Genomic DNA, 21,711 nt, shown 5'->3' with positions numbered 1-21,711 from the left:
GAGCCAATTTGTTTCAGATTAACAGGTAACATCTCTGACCAAACAAGCGACGGGGATCTCCCGCGTTTGGCGATGTAATCTTGCTGCCGACGGCGCGGGGAGAGGGCAAGATCAAAGCATTCCTCCCGGGGAAATCGCACCCGGGGTTGCCGTTTGGTTAGCCTGCCCTAACCTCGCTAATAAATTTCCCGGGAGGAAGGGAGGGCTGGGGAGGCGAGGAGCCGGAGGTGGCGTGGGGGGGGACGGCGGCACCTGCACCTGCACGCCCGTCGCGCCCGCCGCACGGGAAAGCCATGCAAAGCAAGGCCCAGCGCCGGCCGCCGGCCCCGCCGCCCCCGGACCTCAAGGGAAACCTGTTCGTGGTCTTCGCGATGCCCCGGGAAGAGCTGCTCTTCTTCCCCTCCGCTTTTCGCGGGCCGGGACGCTGCCGAGCCCGCACGGCCCGAGGAGCCACCCCAGGCCCCCGCCGGGGTCGGGCACATCGCCACCCCACCTCAGGCAGCGCAGCTCCCGTCGGGAGGCCCCCGTGGCACCGCGCGGGGTGGGGGGAGGCAGGGGCGAGGGGCAGCGGGGGAGGCTCTGACGGAGCCCGGGGACATCCCAGCGGCCGCGGCAGACGGACCGGGAGGGATGGGGGCTAGCGGGATGGAGGGGGCATCCAGCCGGGAACGTTGTAGCGGGACAGGTGGATGCTCAGTTGCACCCTGCGGGCTTCCACGACTTCCTCGCGTGGAAATCGGTGCCTTTCCCGTCACGGCGCGGCATACGCCCGTGTCAGCAAACAAGCGGTCACGGCTGCCACCAGCTGCCCAAAGCGGGGGTGGTTGAGAGGGAGCGGAGGTCCCCGCGGCACACGAGTGGGAGCAGCGGTACGGCAGACCGCACTCCGTCTTCCCTTCCCTTCCCTTCCTTTCCCGGAGGACGGCGGCGGCACCTCTCCCTGCCGGCGGGAGAGGGGCTGGGGGGGGAGCGCGAACGCGGCGCGGAGCCCAGAGCAAACAAGAGAAGAAGAAAGTTATACAAACATGCTTGAAAATCGTGGCCGGGTTTCACAGTTCCCTGTGGATAAAGTAAACAGGAGGCGAGCTGTTTTGTAATTTACTCCAGCGGCCCGCAGAATCGTACTTTGTAATTTGGTGTCGGTTTACAAGCAAAGGGGACTTCTGTTTCCTAACCTAGCAGGTCCTTTGTCATGCCTGCGCCTTTTAAGAGGGACCCCAAGGGGGAAAGTGGAATTCCTTGGGTATTTGCATTTTAGTCATGCTTGTAAGTCAAACAGTAGCCAGGATCTCTTTTTGGGATGAATAATACCTGCCGTCGGGGGATGCGCTTCCCGCTCCCCGCTCTCCCGGCGTGAGTACTCGGCGGCCGTGCGGCCCGAGGGGAGCAAACGCTCCTTTCGGAACAAGCGCTGTCTCCCTGCCCGCAGGTGCCCGCACCCCGCGCCCGCCCCGCCGCCCGCCCGCCGCCCTCCGTCCCGCCGGGCTGCGGGAGCTGGGTTTTTCCGTGCCGAACCGGCGGCCGGCAGCCGCTCCGTGCGCTCGCCGTGAGTGTGGATGCCCGTGTTTATTATACACAGGAACATTAACAGTATTTATTATACACACGCGCTGCGCGGGGAAAGAGCAAAATATTTTCCCTTTCCAGAGAATAGTTTCGGCCGTGCGTTCCGCATGTCGTTAGTTTTTGATCAGCACACTGGCTGGGAACTGGTGGTCTCCCGCACGCCTTTTATTTTGTATTTTTTCTGGGGATACCCTTCTTAAATTCGCTAGCTCTTCCCGTGCCGGATGCTGAACGCGGCCGAGGTGTATTTTGGCCGCTTCTGTCCGGTGGCAATTCCCATTTCCACCGACGGACGCACCGAGCTCTAACACCTCGCTGGCACGGGACAGACTTTGTGTGTTTACGACGTCGATCGCGCCCTGTTTTGGGACGCATCCCCCGACTTCCGAAGAGCAGCCTCCGTCAGAGAGCGGAGGGAGAGGGGACAAATTTACTCGACAGCCCGGCGCTCGGTGGAAAACGCCGCTGAAGGGGAGGGAAAGCTAAAAATTAAACGAATATTTTCCCGCGCCTTAATTCCCGGCAGGGCAGGAAGACAGCGCCGATTCCGTTGCATCGTCAGACTCGGGAGGAAAAAAAAAAAAAAAAAGCCATTGCCACGGGTCCCCTCCGCTCGCGGAGCAAAGCGACACCAACGATCGTAAACGAATAAAGGCGGCGGCCGCTTCAGCCTTCTAAAGCCGCGCCGCCGGCCCGCTCCTCGGTTCGTGGGACGCCGCTCACCCGCGTGGCTGGTTCCTTAGTGTCACCGTCACGCGTGTTACTGTCTTTTCTCCCTTTCTTTCCTCCCCCCCACCTCTTTTTTTTTTGCCCTGAAGTCAAAGACCGCCACTCACCCCCCCCCGCGCTCCGCGCCCCCCCGCACCCACGAGTGAGCGGCGGGCACACACGCGTGGGGGGTAGTGCGGGGGCGGGGGGGCGGGGCGGTGGCGGAATGGGCCAATCAGAGCCGCGGCCGCGCGGCGCGGGCCCAATGGGCGGTGCGGGCGGCGGCGGCGGCGGGCGCTGAAAACGCGGCGTGGCCGGCGCGGCGGGCACTGTGCCGTGGGGCGGGCGCGGCGTGGGCGAGGCGGGTGACAGCGCCGGGGCTGGTGCAGCCAGCGGGCTCCTACACCCACGCACGGCCCGTCGGCATCCCCCCCACAGCCCCTCGACGGCGCGGCGTCCCGGCTGTCGGGGAGCCTCGCACCCCCCTCGAGGTGCGTGGATCGCGAGTCGGCTGCCTCCGGGTGGGCTTGGGCAGCGGCGGCCCTGCGAGGCGCGGGGTGCGTGAGGGGGTCCGGGCTGCCTGCACCGCCCTGCCGGCCTACGGGCGCTGATCTTGGGTAAGTGCAAAGTGCGGGAGGAAGGATGGGGAGGTCGGGTGGGAGGAGGCCGGGGTCGGAGGACACTGCGGTGCAGAGAGCTCCGGGAGCCCATACAGCCCCTGGTCGCGGGGGCGGACAGCGGGGGTGTGTGCAGCCCAGGTGTTCCCTACCTGTCCCCTAAGTTTGCAGGCAGCTGGCAGGAGGGTTGTCGGGATGCTGAAATAAACAGGCCCCCGCGGGGAGCTGACAGCCCCGCAGCCCTGCGGCGCTCGGCGTCGCCCTGGGGCGGTTCCTGCCCCATCCTCCGCGGCTGGAGGCTAACTGTGTTAGTTCCCCGGGACGCCGGGGCCGGGGAAGTGGCCGTCGAGGGGCACGGGCAAGAAACGGCAAGGGAGGGGAGATGACATCCCGAGCAGGCTCTGCCACGGCTTCCCGACGGGGGCGCATCTCGGCGGGGCTGCCGGCGGGCCGGGCGGCGGCGGGCACTTCTGTAGCCGGGTGTGCCCGGGCTGCCGTCCCGCCGCGGGGGCGGGCGGCCTGACCCCTCTGTTGCAGCTGCGCCGACGAGGAGCCATGGCCGAAGAACGCGCCGCCGCCGACTGGGAGATCGACGTGGAGACCGTGGAGGGGGAGGCGGCCGAGGCCCCCGACGCGCCGCGCAGCAGCGCCGGCCCGGAGGAGGAAGAGGAGGAGGAGGAAGGCGAGGAGGCTGCGGCGGCCCCGCGGCGGGGCGAGCCGCGGAAGCTGAGCCGCACGCCCAAGTGTGCCCGGTGCCGCAACCACGGCGTGGTGTCCTGCCTGAAGGGGCACAAGCGTTTCTGCCGCTGGCGCGACTGCCAGTGCGCCAACTGCCTGCTGGTCGTGGAGCGGCAGCGAGTCATGGCCGCCCAGGTGGCTCTCCGACGGCAGCAGGCCACCGAGGTGAGAGGGGACGGGACGGGTCGGGATGGGACGGGACAGGTCGGGCGGCCCCCGCTCTTACGGTGCCGGCCGATCGCTCTCTTAGGACAAGAAGGGGCTGGCGGGGAAGCAGGCGAGCCTGGAGCGCAAAGCCGTCTACCAGAGGCACGTCCGGACGCCCAGCCTCCTGGCCAAGAGCATCCTGGAAGGTGAGCGCAACCCCTTCCGCGGGCAGCCCCCCCAGCCCCGGCCGCCAGCGGGGAAACCCCACTCTGCCCCGGGGAAACCCGCATCTCCCGGCCCAGGTGCTGCTGCTCACGGACACGCGTGAAATGCAGCGTTATTTCCCGAAATAAACGAGGAACGGCGTTAAAGCGCAGTCCGTTACCGGCACCGGGCGGCGGAGGCTCCGAGGGCACCCGGCACCCGCGCCCGCCCGAACGGGCGGGCGCGGGTGCCGGGTGCCCTCGGAGCCTCCGCCCGCGGCTTTCTGCCCTTCGTGGCTGGAATTTCAGTTGCTGACTATAGTGCCTGAAATGCTAGCGACCGTAATTTGAAATTTGAGAGTTACTGTTACAAGCTGACATTCTTTTTACATGACTACCCGGCGGCGTTTGGCAGCGCAGGGTAGTTTTTTCGCGGGTGTTTTTTATCAGCAAATGAGTAAATCAATTAGTTGTTTGTTTTGGTTTTTTTTTTTTGTTTTTTTTTGTTTTTGTGTTTTTTTTTTCCTTCCTTTTGATCTGAACGCCTAGCACAGCAGCACCGTTTGCTGCATTATCAGTAGAAAGATATGCATAATAGGCTGCTCGTCTTTCTCTCCCCCCCCCCACCTCACCCCGTCGAAAATATGAACGGTGAAAGAATAGCATTTTAAAGATGGATATCTTAGTGAAAGGGTGTATTTTTTGTTCCCGCTTCCTTCTTTGGATTGTGCCCGAATTTATTTCTATGTCTGCTTTAGGTGCTTTCCAAACTGTAGCCCCGTAAAGCATCACAGTTCTGAAATCTAGCTTTTTTTTTTTTATTTCCCTCCCCAAAATAGAACGGTCTTTTCTTTGCCTGTGCAAGCGTAATTAAGATTTTGTCCTGTTAGAAACCTCCGTTTTTCATCTATAGTTCACTCTTTTAAGAAAATCTCTTCTGTATTCTTTCCTCTAATTTAAATTTCTTTTTCTTTTCTCCTAGTTCTCCTTGGAGTTTTCTGCCATCTGTAGCAATGTGTACATAGAGATTCATCTTTAGAGAATAGAAAAGGCACCAGCTGTAGGTATAGGTATCTTCCTTGGCAATGGGGAAACCTGTGTGAGAGGAATGGGAGTGAAAACAGGTAAAACCCTGTTCTCCTTACTCATGTATGTAGTTCCATTAATTCAATGGGATTACTTATCTGGGTAGGACAAACAGGATTGGACCCTATCAGTTATATTAAATGAATCCAGTTAGCCTGGCAATTGAATATACTGGAGACTAGTTTTTTATGTTTTATTTCTTAAAGTTATTTTTTAGTTCAGAAGAAATAAAATATTTGAATACTTTCCATATTTATTAAAAATTGGTGATTATCTCCTTAAGGTGCATGATGCAATACCAGTCCTAACACACAGCAGGGTTTTGCCTTTTTTTTTCCTCCCCCTCTCCCTCACCCCCAGTCTTCTATTTTGGAGTTGCTTTTTAAAGTTACTAATCAGCCAGCTTTGAAGGAGACTACACATGTCAGAGGAGCAGGGCTTGCTTATCTGTGTTGAGGAACTTGCACTGAATGTGCCTGATGGTGCAGGGAGCTAAGCCTCCGTGGCACAGTGAATTCAGTAGGAGCTGACGGTGTCCAGGGTTTGTGGCAAGTACTTGGCGCCTGTCGGGACTGGCTCCAAATGGAACCCTTTTACAAACACAGCTTTAATATTTTTCTTACGCAGCTTCATTCCTAATGCTGCTTTGTTGTTTTAGGTTACCGTCCTCTTCCAACAGACCCTTACCTGGGAGGGAATTCACCTTTGCCACCCCCTGTAAGTGACAGGATGAGAAAGAGACGGGCTTTTGCTGATAAAGAGTTGGAGAACATTATGCTAGAGAGAGAGTATAAAGAGAGAGAGATGATGGAAGCTACACAAGCAGCTGCCCTCTTTCTCCCTAACCGCATGGTGCATGGAGCTGAATACAACTCATATAAAACAGCTTTCAACACGACACAAGTTGATACTCCCAGCAAGGAGTTTTGCAATTTTTTACCAACCTGCCTTGATCTAACCATGCAGTATTCAGGATCCAGCAACATGGAACTCATTTCTTCAAATGTCAGTGTAGCTACTACCTACAGGCAGTATCCCCTGTCCTCTAGGTTCTTAGTGTGGCCAAAATGTGGCCCCATTAGTGATGCTCTCCTCTACCAGCAATGCCTGTTAAATGCTACTGCTGTCCAAGCTCTCAAACCTGGGGCAGGTTGGGATGCCAAGATCTCACAAAGCCAGGACTGTCCAAACACTGAACATGATATCATCTCTCCAAAACTGGAAAATTCACTCGTTCTGACCCACACGCAAGACATTCAGCAGTCAGGTAATGAGATACCGTGCCTTCCTCAGGAAGCTCGTGAGAGGTCAGCTTTCTCTCCTCCAAAAAGGACTTTCACTCAGATTTCTGATAAGGATTCTCTGGCTCCTCAGGAACAGATATTAAGCAAGACCAGCAAAGACAGTACCAAGCTCCCTCCACCACCCAAATACAATTCATTTCAGTCGCTGTTCCAGCAAACTTTTCCTGACAGATCAGGAGCAGAGTTGAGAACGTCATTTGTCAAAGAGACTTTTGAAGACACGTCTAAGAAATACAGAGAGTGTGCCATTAAAGAGAACCAAAAATACAAGTTTACATTAGATAAATGTGCAAAAGACTTCTTTGGGGCCAAACAGACCACAGCAAAACTTTCAACAACTGAGCCACTGTCATTTTCAGTCGAATCCATCCTTAAATGACCTTATTCTGCAGTTTCTAATGTCTCTCAATGAATAAAGTGTACCTTCAGTGTAGAGAGTTTGTATGCTTTGCCTTCTGCAGAGTTGCTACTGCCTGCCTTGTCTCTTATAAGATTTGTAAAGAGGAATGTCTGCTGTAAATGGTAACTTTTTGTTTTATCTCAAAATGATGTGCATAAGTATGCATGTTTTTTCTTCTGAAAAAATAAATATATTTAATTTTTTAAAATTGAAACTGCATGTACAGCCTGTACATGCATGTATACAAAAATAACAGTGTTATTTTAAGCAGCACTTCAAACTGTTCAATAAAATGAGATTATCCACAAGCGTAAATGTATTCCTGATCTCTGTTTTACCTCTAGTATCTCACAGGCAAGTTTTGCCCTTCTTTCAGAATATACTTATTCTTTTATTTGCTGTTATCAATGTGCTTACTAGTTATCTTGGTGGGGTAAGTGGTCATTTCTGCTTTGAACCTCCAGTAACTAAGAGAAGACGTACCTACTGTGAATTTGCAAGACTTTTTTTGTTAACTTAAGTGAGGATTAGATCAGATCCCAAATGCCTGCCTTATTTTGAAATGGGTTTGCATGCTAGCAAAAAATACTGGTTTATTCCACACCTCTCTACAAAAGGTTCTGTCCCTAAAGCAGAGGAGTTATTAGACGGGATTTGAGGATAATGGCTCTGGTGAACTTTTGGATAAAAAGTCAGCATTTTTTAAAATTCAATTTTTGAATAAAAAGTCTGCTTTTTTTTTTTAATGTTCAGTTGACTTTATTCTGGATTTCCACCCGCTAGAACACTTTCCTTCTGAAAACAATTCGTCTTTGACCAGTGAGAGCTTGAGATTTCTTGTGTTGTGGAAATAGAAATTACCTTTAGGCTGTAAAATGATGCACAGAATCATCCCTAATGAGAAATCAAGTCATGATCTCTCGGTTTCATAATTCTACACCCTTTTGCAGGGACAGCAGAAATAAAGGAGATTAACTAGTAGAATTTACCTGGCAACTTGAAATGCCCTCAAGGTCGTAGAAAAAGGCATTATCAGCTCTCACTATGCCTGAGCTTGAAGCTTTCTAAATTGGTGATTTTGTAAGTTTTTCCCTATAAGTTACTGTTAGCACATCTAGTGCTAACCGGTAATCCCTTGACTACCTTCCTTCCTTAACATTTTTATCCTGTGGACGCTGCTCAGCCAGTTGAAAGGAGCTGTGTTTTTTTTTTTTTTCTTAATTTTTATTATTTTATAAGGACAATTTCTGTTTGGTACTTGTGAGCAGAATGTAATATTTTCTGCTTTTATTACACTCACTACAGAGGTAAAAATGCTTACTTTGCTATGAATAAGTCTAAGCCATGAATTCCTGATTCTGTAAGTATCTCCAAAAGTGTTTAGTGTTTCTGTTGGGAGTGGTGTTGCTGAAGAGCGGGACCCTTTTCGTGGGTGGGAGGAGTCATTCGTTGTGGGTGCTTTTCTAAGCCACTCTGTTAAAGCAACAAAAGCATTGGAGAAAACACGTTTTACATAACGTGTAAATTTTTACATAACACACATTACAAAGCACATAAAGATTTTATGTCAGGAATGTAAACAAATTTGTTGTAATTTAAAAGAACCTTGGGCACTGGCTAAAGTTTCACTTTTCAAAAGTGTTCAGGCTAACTAGATTTTGCCTAGCCAAAAATACGTTTCAAATGCAGTGAGACGCTTTTCATTTTTTCAAACTCTGTCCTTTATCCAGTTGCCATTAGAGGGAGTTTTAACTTACTTGAGAGCTGAATGTGCTTGTTAATCAGTTTAGCGGCCAGACCAAGCTAAGCAGCTTTTACCCAGCGTAAATGGAGTGAAATTCTTCACATTTCATATTTGTTTGCTTTCACCACAGCTTCCTTCTTTGGCTTAGATGAACATTAAATGTTAACAAGAGGGTTTAATTTAAGCAGTGTTTCCTTTGTTATTAAAAATATGATTTGTTTTGTTTTTCATGCTGCTGGCATAAACTAGGATGACAGATGAAAGAGAGTTCAGCAATCTATGTAGTGAACCAATATTGCATACTGGAATTAGTCCCGCATAAATATTTTTTTGCCTGACAACGTGTGCATCTAACAATGTCCAATTTCACATCTGAAATATTTTTTCCAGGAAGTCACTTGTCTTTATTTGTCTCTTAAAAAAAAGATCAGAGAAATCAAAACCCTCCAACAGACCGACATCTTTTGACCTTTTAAGGAACCAGTTGAACTGAACAAATTAATACTCTGGAGATATGTCAAACACTAATATATACATATATATACGTACACACACACTTACATGCATAATATATGTATGTTCCAGATAGATTTGTTCAAATTCCAATCATCAGAAGAGGGGTGACATTTCTATTACTATTTGAAAAAATGTGACCCTGGAGGTGACACTTGGGCAAATAATTTGCTTCTCTTAAAAAATTAGTCTCACTGGAGTCAGCATTTGGCCACCCTGTCTTGCTGCCACTTGCTCATGTCTTGCTTCAGTTCCATTAGCTATTTGGCCCATACTTAGTTTCCTTTTATTTCATAGACCCTGGACCTTACCTCTCATGCATCCCGAAAGCTTGTTGCACCCAAATTGTCTTTTCCTTTCCTTTGTTAAAAACTTGTATAAAGCCTCTTGTGCATGGAGAGGATGATTAATAGCTTGAGCAAGGCAGCGTATACACAGACAGCGTGTGATTTTCTGCACACATCTTTGTAGTGGATGTACAGCCCTCTTGCCTGTTTCAGCTGTCCGCTTCTCTAGAGTAGAAGTAGTGACTTGTCCACTGTGGAAACTCATGGAGAAGAGGAGAAGTCATTGTTCTGAATCTGTCTAGAACTTACTGCTAGGCAGCATCTCCCTGGCAATGAGTGATCTGGTAAAATATCCTATGCTCATTTAGGCTCCCTGCTTCTTAAATACAATTTTCATAGCATTTGTTGGGTGTGTGAATGCTTGTACCTCCTGTACAGTGTGACAAGTTTTCTCTGAGTACAAGGCACACCTTTGCACTGTGCTCTTGGACGTCAGGTTGCATTTCCCTCTGGTCCCCTCCTGACCTCAATTTTTCTTATGTGATGGTGGAACACACTTGTTGGGAAGCTCAGCTTTAGAGTTGGGACAGGGGGTCAAGAACCCGTGCTGGCTGTGGATCACAAAACGGTTGTGGAAAGGACTACAAAGAACAGTTATTCTCTTGGTCTGCAAAATAGTAAGCCTGTCTGATGGCATTGTCAGAGACAACCAACTACTAGTTGGACGTCCAGGACTTCCATGTGCATTCTGAGGCAAAAAATTTTTACAGGTGTACAGAGGTGTATAAGCGTACAGAACTAGAGGAACTGGGAATTAACAGTACCCCAGAGAGCGCCCAGGTTTACTACCTGGCGTGGTGGCAAGGAATGGGCAGCAGTGGCCTCATTTGAAGAAGGGATAGGTCATTAGCAGCTGCTGCAGAGACAGCGCTTCTCCCTCCATGTAGCACAGGAGAATTGAGATGGGGACTGTGGTGGTGGTGGGAGAGTCCCTGCTCAAGAGGCATGGGTTGCTGACTTTCTCTCAGGTGGTGGCTTCCCAGAGGTGACTGCACCAGCACTGCTGGCTTGCCACAAAGCCTGCCTTAAAACTGTCATTTGTCTTCGACATCTTTGAATCAGCATATCCAGCTGCTGGGCCTTAGGTCAAGGCACAGAGTTTGGTGAGATGGCTGGATAATCCAACACGAGTCATTCAGCTGATGTCAGGACTGAAATGCCTGTGAAATGTGTTTGCATTCTGAGCAAGACTTAGCCCTGTGCTGTCTGCTTGTCCTTCTGCTATGACAAAGACCTCTCTGAGTTTTGCAGTCTGAGCTCCTCATCTCTTTGGAATCATAAAAGCAAGTCACTTTGTGGCCAGCTGTGAAGGCACAAGTCCCTGCAGAGTCAATGGCTCCAAAGTGTGAACATTAATCAGCTCCCAGTTGTTATTGTTCTGGAATTAGACAATTTGACACTCTCTCCATTTCTTTATTTTAAGTGTAGAACAGGGAGGTATGTTCTCATTTTGATTTGGCAGCTCGTTTGCACAATCAAGGCTTTCAGTTCCTGTACCCAACACTTTCCATTCTGCTGACCTTGATGTGAAAGCTGGCACCAGGAGTCATTGCCCGTGATGGATGAGATTCTCGCTGTATCACTAAGTCCCTTCTCTGAATTGTTGCCAGATGAAAAGCATAAAGTACACATAACTTTAACTCAGATAGTAGTGATCAGCCATTTTCTGTTTGCTTGCACTGAAACCAAGACAAAGTGTGGTTTATGCAAGAAGGGCTGCTGGGGAAGCATGTGTGGGCAGGTGGAAACCAGTGGCAGGAATGTCAGTGTGACTGGGGAAACAGGAACCAGTTGGTCTTTTATGAGAGGAAGCATCACTCTTCATAAATAATGAAAACATGCGAATTGGGAAAAAAATCAAATCATTCAATGTTGTCACTTCCCTCTCTTCCTGTCCCCAACACCAGCTCTTTGTGAACAAGCTACAATGATTTTTCTGTCCAGAAATGGGTCAGAAATCAGATAGATGGTCTGCAGCCATCCTTTTGTTGTAATTTGGAGTTGATAGCCCAAAGCCAGTGAGCCCTTCTGTTATTGTGACCCATCGCCTGCAGTATGGGGGCTGATGGTGCTGCTCCATGGCCACAAACTGAGGGTAGGAGTCTACCTCTCACCTCAAACTCAGAGCTCCAAACCGCAAGAATGTGTGGCCGTTTGGGTCTCCGGGATGAAAACTCAGCATCTAACCTGTCTGTTAGTTATGTTAGTTACTGTGTCTAGTTTTTGTTGACAAATAAGATCTTCCACAGTGACCAACAGAAAAGAAAGGTGTGATGCATCATATTCAGTTATGTTGAGATACTACGCGGAAAAAATTGGAAGAATTAAAAATTATGTTGTAGGAGGGCAGTGGCCCTTTTCCCGACTTTTGTAAAAAATAATTACAGCTGAAATCCACCCAAGGGAAAAATGAAAAACTGCACAGGCAAGCCTTACTGGTGTGTACACCACTGGAGCCTACTAAGGTATGTACTTACCCTTGCAAGGTGGAGCCTAGAAGTAAATGTAGAAGAGGTTTTAGGAATGCCAGATTTCACAGTCACAGAATCTGTCTGACAGCCTCTATAACTCACTGTAGTTGGCCAAATCTGGGCTTACAGGAGTGACTATATTTTTCACTCATTCCTTGGCAATCCAGTTGGGGAGGAAACAGGTAGGTTGAACTAGTACCACGTATGATGTACAGTTTTTATATTTGTGTATCGAGAACCAATAGTGGCATCCATTACACTCTGCCTGGTTTTCATGCACCCATTTTATTTCTACACAAAGAGCCTCCTACATGAGCCATGGCCAGACTCCACTTTTCTAAGTCAGACAGAAAACATGGGTGAACCGTCCACCTTCAGAGAAGGCTTGCCTCTGGGTCATGAAAAGCACACTGGGAGCTGTTCCTCAGTAGAAAGATGTTGTAAGTTGCCATAGAATTGTTGGATCATGGATTTAGAAATACTAGGGCTATGTATACAGACAGGAAAACAAAATCTAGGTGTAAAACACATATAGGTAAACCCAACTCCTTTTGGGCAATTTTAGACTTGCAGCAGTGTAAGCATGAATGAAGACCCGAAAGATAATAATCAGAAGATCTTAGTAAGCGACTTGGAGGTGACAAATGCACAGGAACCTTACACTTGAACCTGTGTGTAAAATAACATCTTATTTAATCTTTCATTTAATTTAGAAACTTTATTTACACTTGTTACCATCTGAGCTGTCCTTACCTTGTAGAGCAGTACTACTTCCTCTACTATATCCTCAAACATGTTTATTAATTGGAACTTAGGGCTACGTGATAGAACCGTAGGGTAGAACCATGGTGGCACAGAGGCTGGATGGCAGTTCTGGAGAGCACGCACCCCCACCCCTGCTCATAGCAGCTGAGCCACAGCAGGTTTCTCAGGGTTGTGTTCAGTTAGGTTTGAATATCTCTAAGGATGGAGACTTCACAGCCTCTCTGGGCAACACGCTCCAGTGTTTGACCACCAGCACTGGAGAAAAAATTTATTCTGTTTAGAGGGAATTTCCTGTATTCCAGTGTATGTCCTTTGTCCCTTGTGTTCTGGACACCACAAGATCTGTTGTCTTTGCTCCCACTGTCTTTGCTCCCAATATCTATACACAGTGATAAGGACCCCCTAAGCCTTCTCTTCTCCAGGCTGGACACCCCAAGTTCTCTCAGCCTTTCCTGATAAGAAAGATGGTGCAGTCCCTTAATCATCTTCAAGGGGCCTTTCCTGGACTCAATCCAGCATGTCCTTTTGCACAGGGGACCCCAGCACTGGACACAGTACTCCAGATGGCTCTCACTGGGGCTGAGCAGGGAGGAGGGATCACCTCCCTCCACATGCTGGCAACACTCTGCCAAATCCAGACCAGGATACTGTTGGACATACTTGTTGAAGAGCACACTGCTGCCTTCTGGTCAACTCAGTGTCCACCAGGACAACCCTGACTCAGGACACGCCATGCAGGATTTACATTTTGCAATACTACTGTGATCTGCACAAGGATTAAATAGACTCTTCTCTGTTAAATCATTGCGTACCAGATTCACGATGAAGTAAGTGCAAAAAGAAATGATTCCCTATGACTTTAGGACTGCAGGGTCTGAAAAGAAAATGAAAAAGAATAGTTGTGAAATTCTGAAAGCATGACAACAACCATACTGCAAACCTATGCAAATCTGAGATTGAGGTGATGCTAAAATTTTAGCTCAGGGTCAAGACGAAGTAGGTGTGCAGAGCATGACTAAAAAGATTTACGTGAGGAAGGGCTGAGTTCCCTCAGCTTCAGACATAATGCCCACTTCGTCACTCACAGTGCGATATTACCCATATCACAGAATCAGAGAATCACAGAATGGTAGGGGTTGGAAGAGACCTCTGGAGATCATCTAGCCCAACCCTGCTGCCAGAGCAGGGTCACCTAGAGCAGGTTGCACAGGAATGTATCCAGGCATGTTTTGAATGTCTCCAGAGACGGAGACTCCACCACCTCTCTGGGCAGCCTGTTCCAATGCTCTGCCACCCTCAAAGTAAAGAAGTTCCTCCTCACGTTTCAGTGGAACTTCCTATGGTCAAGTTTGTGCCTGTTACCTCTTGTTCTGTTGCCGGGCACCACTGAAAAGAGCCTGGCCCCATCCTCCTGACACCCACCCTTGAAGTATTTAGAAGTGTTGATAAGATACCCCCTCAGTCGTCTTTTTTCCAGACTGGAGACACCCAAATCCTTCAGTCTTTCCTCATAAGAGAGGTGCTCCAGTCCCCTAATCATCTTGGTAGCTCTCTGCTGCACCCTCTCCAGCAGTTCCCTGTCCCTCTTGAACCGGGGAGCCCAGAACTGGACACAGTACTCCAGGTGCGGCCTCACCAAAGCGGAGTAGAGGGGGAGGATGACGTCCCTCCACCTGCTGGCCACACTCTTCTTGATGCACCCCAGGATGCCATTGGCCTTCTTGGCCACAGGGGCACATTCTTGGCTCATGGTCATCCTCTTTCATAAATGCACTGAGAAAACAGGAGTCTCATTATCATAGCTTAAAATGATTTCCATTCTGACTCTGGCAAATGGTCTAGGGTTCTAGTTCAGGAACAAAGGGCTTCATACTGAAATTGATTTGTCATTAATCTGCCTGTAGGATGTGCCTGGAGGGAGCTGGTAGCCTGCTTACTTTGGGAAACTATCTTGGTATGGCAGAAAGGTACAGAGAAAAACAGGACCAAAACTGACAAGGAGGCCTTTACCTGGCAGCTGGTGGGTCAGCCCCACTTGACTTCCACTTTCTCCTTGCTGGCCATTGAGAAGGTGGGGAATGGCAGGAGGGCCCTGTACAGAGCCCAGCACTTGCCCACTTCCCACAATGCCTGCTGCTGCCGGGCAGGGAGAGCACAGACATGGCCTAAGGGACAGCCAGCTGTCCCCATGCTGGTGGATGGGTGGCAGCCAGCTTTGGATCACTCTGACAGAGCTTTTCCAGCCAAGAAGCTTTAGCTTTTTCAGACAGAGGAGTATCCCCTGATGCAAAACTGCTTGCTTACAAAGCTGCTGTGTCCTGCGTGAGTAGCAATTCTAGGATAACAGTTTGCAGATGTAGCAGTAAGGGGGCATGCTCTGCTGGGTACGGTGGCTTTAGGCAGAGGCTCTGCAATGCAAAGAAGTAAGAGGAAAAAAGTTTCTGGGATAAACCTCTTTTCTTCAGTCCATTAAATTCCTTGCTCAGAATTAGAGGAGAGTGACTCAGGGATTTTGAACTAAGAACAACTGAGAGTAAACCCACGAGGCCGTAAGCGTTATTTGTAATAATTTAACCTCAAAGCAATGATGGTGTAGTTAACCATAAAGGGGTTTGTGTCTAACAGAGGAGGATATGAGCAGAAGGTTATGCTGAGTGCATGATCTTCTGTAATTTATGGCATCCAGTAATAAGTCCAGGCTTACAGAAAGGAAAGCATACACATGTTAACAACAGGGTCCCTGTAGCAACGTCTTGATTCTGCTTCTGGTGTTACCCCTGCACAGTGTGCTCAGAGTTGCCTTGTTTGTGGGAGCAGCATGGGAAGGGGCAGGGGGAACCTCTGCAATGCAGTAACAAAAGAGAACTTATCTTTGCATTCCCCTGCACCTTACTCACACTGCACAACAGCGCACACCTTGCTCCTCACAGCACCAAAGCACACCCGTGGTGGATACGGATTGATACTGTTCCAGCAGGTACAGGAGACGTAGAAGACTGGCATGAGTTTTCTTAGCTGGCTTTGCTTTAGCTTTTACTTGGCACTCACTTTGCCACTTGCACGTGCAAATCAAGCCCTTCGGCAAGTGACACATTGCTTGAAGCTGGAGTCCCAGCAGAAGGTTGTCTTTGAGTTAGATTCTCTGTAGCCCAACTAATAAAAGTAGGGCTCCTCCTACCACTTTTTTTTCCTGGCATGGAGACACCTGTACAGTATACCTTCTCTAGCCAACTGACTGTATCTGTGACACTTGTTGAATTTGCTATCTTTGAGACTGTGGCTTTCTGGAAATGTAGGTGAAGTAGTTTCAAAAGTGGAGAGAAGTAGATGTAAAACGTTTTGGGTAACCAGGCTAAAAAAAGCTCGTTCTCATTTGTTTTCCTTGTCATCCTCTCCCACACATTTTATCTCATATACCTTTCTAAGCTCCTGCCTTTCCTGTCACACGTAATATCCCCTTCTGTCTAGGACATACCTGTGACTCCTCCAACGTAAGTCCTGAGGTCCGTGCTTCACTTTACACATGGCAGCTGCTGAGTACCAGCACTATTCATTGTGCTCAGGATTGGGTTCTTGTGCTGCAAAACAGCATACCCTAGAGTGACTCGTAAAGGCTTTCCACAAAGTAACCAGCTCCGCGTGCTCGTGCGGAAGCTGCAAAATAAACAAGAAATAATAACATATCTCCCACAGCTGGGAAATGCCACATGTGGATGAGGATAATCCATTCATTAGGTTCTGAACACAAAGTCCCACCAGAGAGTATCATAAATCCATGTGATGTCCCTGAACGCTGGATTTTTCATTTGGGCATATGAAGGAACTGAAAAATGTGTAAAATGAAAATCACATGTACTCCAAAGCAGCTCCATAGCACTGGAAGCTGGTAACATCTGAAAGTGAGTAGGCAAAACTGACACATAAAGATGTGCTCTGAGCCAATTTACAGCAAAGGGTAAAGATCATACTGCATCTGAGTCAGAACAGGGCAGGCACTACTCCCTAGTGACTGCACATCCGAAGAGTCTCTTGTGTACTGATTATACCAGAAAATGTATGGAATACATTACAATTATGAATGTTCCTCTGACATGTTATTTCAGAAAAGACCATGAGAGTAGAATAAAATATAGGGCTCAGTCTTTCAACCTGCAGTCATAACTGGCCCAGTTTCCATTGCTGTCAAAGATGAAGCAGAGATGTTTGTCTCTACACAGCCGCTTGCTAGAAGAGGCAAGTATTCGGACAGAATGAAGGTTTTCAGCAAGAGCAGTTGCAAGCTTTTCTAAACACCTTGCTTTCTGGTGCTTGTATGGACTTAACAGCTGAATCCAGAGGGCAGGTCTCCAAAACGCTTGTATGGTGCATTCTGCAGTTGCATATTTGAGCGTGCTTAAATGGAAGTGTTTTATCTTCAAAGTGTAGTGCCATTGGTTTTCTCAAGAGCTTTCAAAATGTGGTCTGAATCTTCCAAAAAAAAAAAAAAAAGATTAACTCAGTCTGATGTTTTATTATGCAGCTGATCTGATTAATTCCTTCTTACAGTAGTTTTGGACCATTCTGTCCTTGCTGTTGTTTTATATTGAGGAAACGCATTCTTGTGTTAAGCAAATATGCTATGGTGTTTGGGAAATTAAAATGATGAGGCAAAAATCTGAGGTACAGGACTTGGAGTGCAATGAAAATGAAGGCCATCTGCTGTGCCATCCACTGTGCATCTTACTGCTAATAAAGTCTACTAAAAGAAGATACAGTGAGTGTTGGGACTGATGTTTGGACCAAAAAGAAGGCCAGAAATCCTGTGTTCAGCATATCCCGGGTGACAGTGCATGCCTGTAAAAGAAAGTCAGCTAACTTTTGCCAAGCCATCTTTAGAGAACATCAACATTGCAAATCTCTTTCTGCTTTTTAAAGTCTTCTTACGTTAAAGATTTTAAATGGACAAATGAGATGTGTTGATGGTGTAGAAACTATCACCATTTCCAGCCCTGCTTGGCAGCTCCTTGCTTTGACAGGGGGATTGGCGACTGGTTAGACTGGGTGGGAAGTAAATACAGGCTGTCTGCTCCTAAGAAAGGGGCAGAGCAACTCTGAAGGAGACGGTGATGGTGTCCATCGGTCTCTGCCAGGTGAAGAGTTCAAACTCATGAAGCCAGGAGACAGGGAGCATCTAGCATGATAATACGTGGGAGCATCTGGATGTTTTGGGTTTTTTTTTTAGGAAAAACTTTTACCCAAGAGAAGTGTTGCATCTCAGAAATTCAGCCGGGGCCAACCGTATCTGGTGAGCTTTTGCTAGTCGTTCCATATCTGAGTGGATTGTGTATAACTTGGTTTAGACAACTAAGAGATGGCTTCAATATTTCAGCTTGCTTTTTCCAGACTACAGGAGGACAACCTCCTGTGCAAGCAGGATTTCTCTCTCTGCTTCGGACAACTCAGTGGTGAGTTTGTGGGCAGGTCGTTTGGCCATTTGCCCTGGGGAGTTTGGGAAAAGAGGCAAGAACTCCCAAAGGTCTGGATCACTGTGTGAGGGTCTGCAGTGGCTTGGCCCTGGATGCACTGCAGGTGTGCCGTGTGACCCGAGGGCTCAGTTCTGCCCCCAACAAAGCTGTTGGTGAAACTCCTTTCTCCGTTCCTCACCTGCAAGGTGGGACAGGGGCACTTCACAAGCAAGGACAGGTGTGATGGGGTAATGCCCTGGTGCCATGGAAGTTTTGTCAAAGGCCTGGTTAATGCATTGGCTTCTGGGTGCGGAGAGGAATTGGCTGATGCAGCTGTTGTAACAGAGTGTGTCCTTGCCAAGCTAGCAGCCTGATGTGCCACTTCTTCCTGCTGGGAAGAAGCACGTGCTGACTTACAAATTCTTAAAAATACGTATTTTCACCTCCATATATATAGATCACTGGATTAACAAAGTAATGCGAGACCTTCCCGGTCCACCCACAGCATATACAGGGTTCCAGAACATGGACAATCTTCCTAGGCAGAGGGAGCACGGTGCGCTGTGTCTTGCCTAACAGGAGAGACTTCCCTGTGGGATGTGCTTTGGGAAAGCTGGTTCACCTTTTTGGTCTCTCCTCCACAGCCTCCTGCAGAGGGTAGAGACACCTTGCTAAGCTTGGCAAACTTCAGTAATAAACACTGTGTATGCTTTTTTGCTATGAAATCTTGAAGTACTTTGTAAGGACTCTAACAGGCCCCAGCCCCTGAGGAGGTACTGTGGCAGTTCAGGGGGAGAGTGGGGACCTTTGGCTGCTGTGATTTCGGGTGGCTTCTGGGGACAGCAGGGCAAAGCAGGCTGCAGGAGGGACCAGGACAGATCGCTTGCCTTGAGCTGTCCTCAAGTGGCCATCAGGGGCTAATGTGAGGTGTGGAGGCTGGTCTTGCAGGCTGCCCAGCACCATACCCCAAGGCAGAGCCACATCCAGACACCCAACACAGGCATTTCGACTCTCTTCTCTCACCGCTAACCCACACCCTCTGTGGTAAAGCAACCTTAACCAAAGATAATAAAAACAAGCTTCCACATGCTGTAATCGCTAGACATATTCCCTCTCAAATGGGACATGTAGATGAAAAGAGTGAAGGACAAGCCAGGGATAAGAAAGGAGCCATGTAAAATCACTTTAGCATGTGGCTGCTAACATCGAAATCCTCAACATTTATTGCATGGCGCTTGGTAATGTAGTTTGGCCTTCAAATGCTTTGCAGAGTTAGCAGAGGGACAAGCAGGCCCCTGGTAAGAAGCCTGGCTTGGAGCTGGCTGGAACATGCTGCAAAATGTGCAGTGCTCAGTGAAATTTCTTCAGGACTCACCTTAAAAGCAGCAAGCTGAATACTGAACCCTCACTGAACTTTGACTGAAGTGTTTACTTTAGTGCAACCAAGTGACCGGAATAATGATAATGATCATCATCATCATCATCTTTGCCATTGCATTTTCATTGCAACAAAAGCTAGCTAGATACTCTCAAAGCTTCTTGGAAGGACTTCCTTATAATTTACACTCCATAGCCAAAATACAGATTCTGATGCACTGGTACCATACATCTGTTCTCCTGACTTTTTAACCATAGAGTGCTAGTTTATTGCTGAGCTTAAGGATAAAAGAAGCAAGAAATGAAAGTAAAAAAAAAAAAAAAAAGAAAAAAAAAGAAGTTTCCTCTCCACTAAGTACATTCAGATGTCAGCCTCCAAAAGCCCTATACAGTGTTTCATTCACGGATTATTTTACCTTCCTGCTTATGAGGCAATGTTGTTATCAAATAGGTTTAATCACAAAAGGCCTGGGTTTTAGAATGGGGAAGTGTTATTTGCCAGTATTGTCAATAAAGTAAATTAAAAATAGCTGCTGTGTATCAGCACTAGCGTTTCTAAACTTCCAAAAGTACAGATTTGTGAAATAACCATTCTTGAGCGTACCTTCAGTCCTTTTTCGGGTAAAAGTTTTCAAGGATATCAAGGTTGGAGACAGAAGTCCAACAGTGATTCATGCTACACATGAATATACACCTGCTCTAAAGAAATACTGGTACTGTCAGCTGTTGTCTAGAGGGAAATGTAGCTGAGCACAGGACAGCCTTTCAAGTTTGTGCTATCTTCCAGAATGAAAGAGAATAAACCTTTCAAGAGCTCCCAAGAAAACAAATTATGTGTCAGTGTCTACCTTTGGCAGGTACCCACTGTGCATGTTCCCACCCCAGAAGGTGTTCAAATGTGGCATTTACCCATACACATGACAGGTACTCACTACACAATAGCACAGAAGTGGGTATTGCTCTCTTGTTGGGCAACTCTTCATTGAAAGTGAGAGCATTAACCTCCCTTAAATGGTTTAATTTAGCCGACAGAGCGTATCTGAGCCACATTTCAGCTAAATCCAACCTACTTCTGCCAGCTTCAGAGACAGTCATGATTTTAATAGCATCTGTATTTTTACAACCCCGTGCTGCTTCTCGTGATTCTGCAGGTCATCTGGGACCATGGCATTTGGCTTCTTTTATGGAGAACTCAAACTTCTCAGCAGAAGCCTTATGGTCCCACAGAAGCCCTAGTGTGAGATCAGGGAGGGTGTATAGATGCTTAAGTTTAAAATTGAGTTCGAAAAGTCTAAATATCATTTTGTGGGCTGCTTTTTAATGCACAGAGCGTCTTCTTTCTGCTTTACCCTACTTTCCTGTCATTTCTCACTTTCCTGTCATTTATCCTCCAATACAGGAATTGCTGTAGCTCCTGTAAGTCATCTGACCCAAATGCAGGACAATGCCTTTTCCCAAGCAGGCTCCTCAGGTTTTAATTGCAATTTGGAGCAGAGATCATGGGAAAACAATCTTGTGCAGCTAAACAACATTTAGGTCAGGATGCAAGTCAATAAATTCTACCTTGTGCTTTGCTTTTCCATCTGTTTCCCTGGAAGCCACTTTCCTTCCTAGAGCCTCCTACACTTCTTGGGAGAGTCTGACAAGGCAAATCCCTCTTCTTTGCTCCTCTTCGTACAGCTGTGGTAGCCTTAACAGAGAGGGATGGACTTTGAGACCTGCCCTTTATTACAGAGTTACATTCAGAAATGTTAGTTGCTCAAAGCCTGATAACAACCGAAGTGCAGAGATGGGGCTAGAGACAGCTGTCTTTCACTCACAAGTGACTTTTAAGGGCTGTTGCAGGGAGGCAGTGCTGTCCCCTCCTGGGGGAGAGACTGTGAGGTGTACCAAAGCGCTTTTAAGGAACCTGCATGCACGCATCCTCTGGCTGGGCACCGAGGGTTCCCTCACGCTTCCCTGTGTGAGCTGGACAGCAGTAAGCGAGTGGCAAATACTCTCTCTAAAAAGTTTTAGAGAGGCACAAATGCAGTGTCTGTGGCAGGAATTCAGCTTTTTGATGCCTGTTTGCACAAGTATCAGGTTGTGGGCTGTGATTACTTGATTAATTTCTCCTGTGGTATATGCAAACTGTGCCTTAAGGGTGCCACAGTATGTGACCAGATAGCCAGAGCAAGTGAAAGTTAAACAGATCTGAAGTGTAGCTGCAAGACTTTAAGCTAAGCTGAAGTGATAATATAGCTAGGAGAGCATCCGTGCTGCTCCCACCCCACTACTGCTG

General features: G+C 48.1%; 1 protein-coding gene across 3 annotated transcripts; it reads left to right on the top strand.

Annotated features, from left to right (window-relative positions):
* Positions 1-2,501: 2,501 nt before the first annotated feature.
* DMRT2 (doublesex and mab-3 related transcription factor 2) lies at positions 2,502-7,035 on the top strand. Of its 3 annotated transcripts, XM_063320208.1 has the most exons (4): positions 2,502-2,891; positions 3,429-3,794; positions 3,880-3,982; positions 5,724-7,035. In XM_063320208.1, the coding sequence occupies exons 2-4, from the start codon at positions 3,447-3,449 to the stop codon at positions 6,746-6,748; spliced, it is 1,476 nt and encodes a 491-aa protein (XP_063176278.1). In that variant the 5' UTR covers positions 2,502-2,891; positions 3,429-3,446; the 3' UTR covers positions 6,749-7,035. The 3 variants fall into 3 exon arrangements, with proteins under 3 accessions (XP_063176278.1, XP_063176280.1, XP_063176279.1); XM_063320210.1 differs by lacking the exons at positions 2,502-2,891; positions 3,429-3,794; positions 3,880-3,982 and adding an exon at positions 5,013-5,039; XM_063320209.1 differs by lacking the exons at positions 2,502-2,891; positions 3,429-3,794; positions 3,880-3,982 and adding an exon at positions 5,049-5,103.
* Positions 7,036-21,711: the final 14,676 nt, after the last annotated feature.

This window comes from Chroicocephalus ridibundus, chromosome Z (assembly GCF_963924245.1).
Source record: "Chroicocephalus ridibundus chromosome Z, bChrRid1.1, whole genome shotgun sequence".
Taxonomy (NCBI): domain Eukaryota; kingdom Metazoa; phylum Chordata; class Aves; order Charadriiformes; family Laridae; genus Chroicocephalus; species Chroicocephalus ridibundus.
The sequence above is the reverse complement of the archived record's forward strand: the minus strand, read 5'-3'. Positions and strand labels throughout refer to the sequence as shown.

Bases quoted from the DNA above. Each gene is read 5' to 3' on its own strand.
- DMRT2 (XM_063320208.1), top strand. From the start codon at position 3,447: ATGGCCGAAGAACGCGCCGCCGCCGACTGGGAGATCGACGTGGAGACC. The intron at 3,795-3,879 runs GTGAGAGGGGAC...TCGCTCTCTTAG, and splicing joins GACGGCAGCAGGCCACCGAG to GACAAGAAGGGGCTGGCGGG. The intron at 3,983-5,723 runs GTGAGCGCAACC...TTGTTGTTTTAG, and splicing joins GGCCAAGAGCATCCTGGAAG to GTTACCGTCCTCTTCCAACA.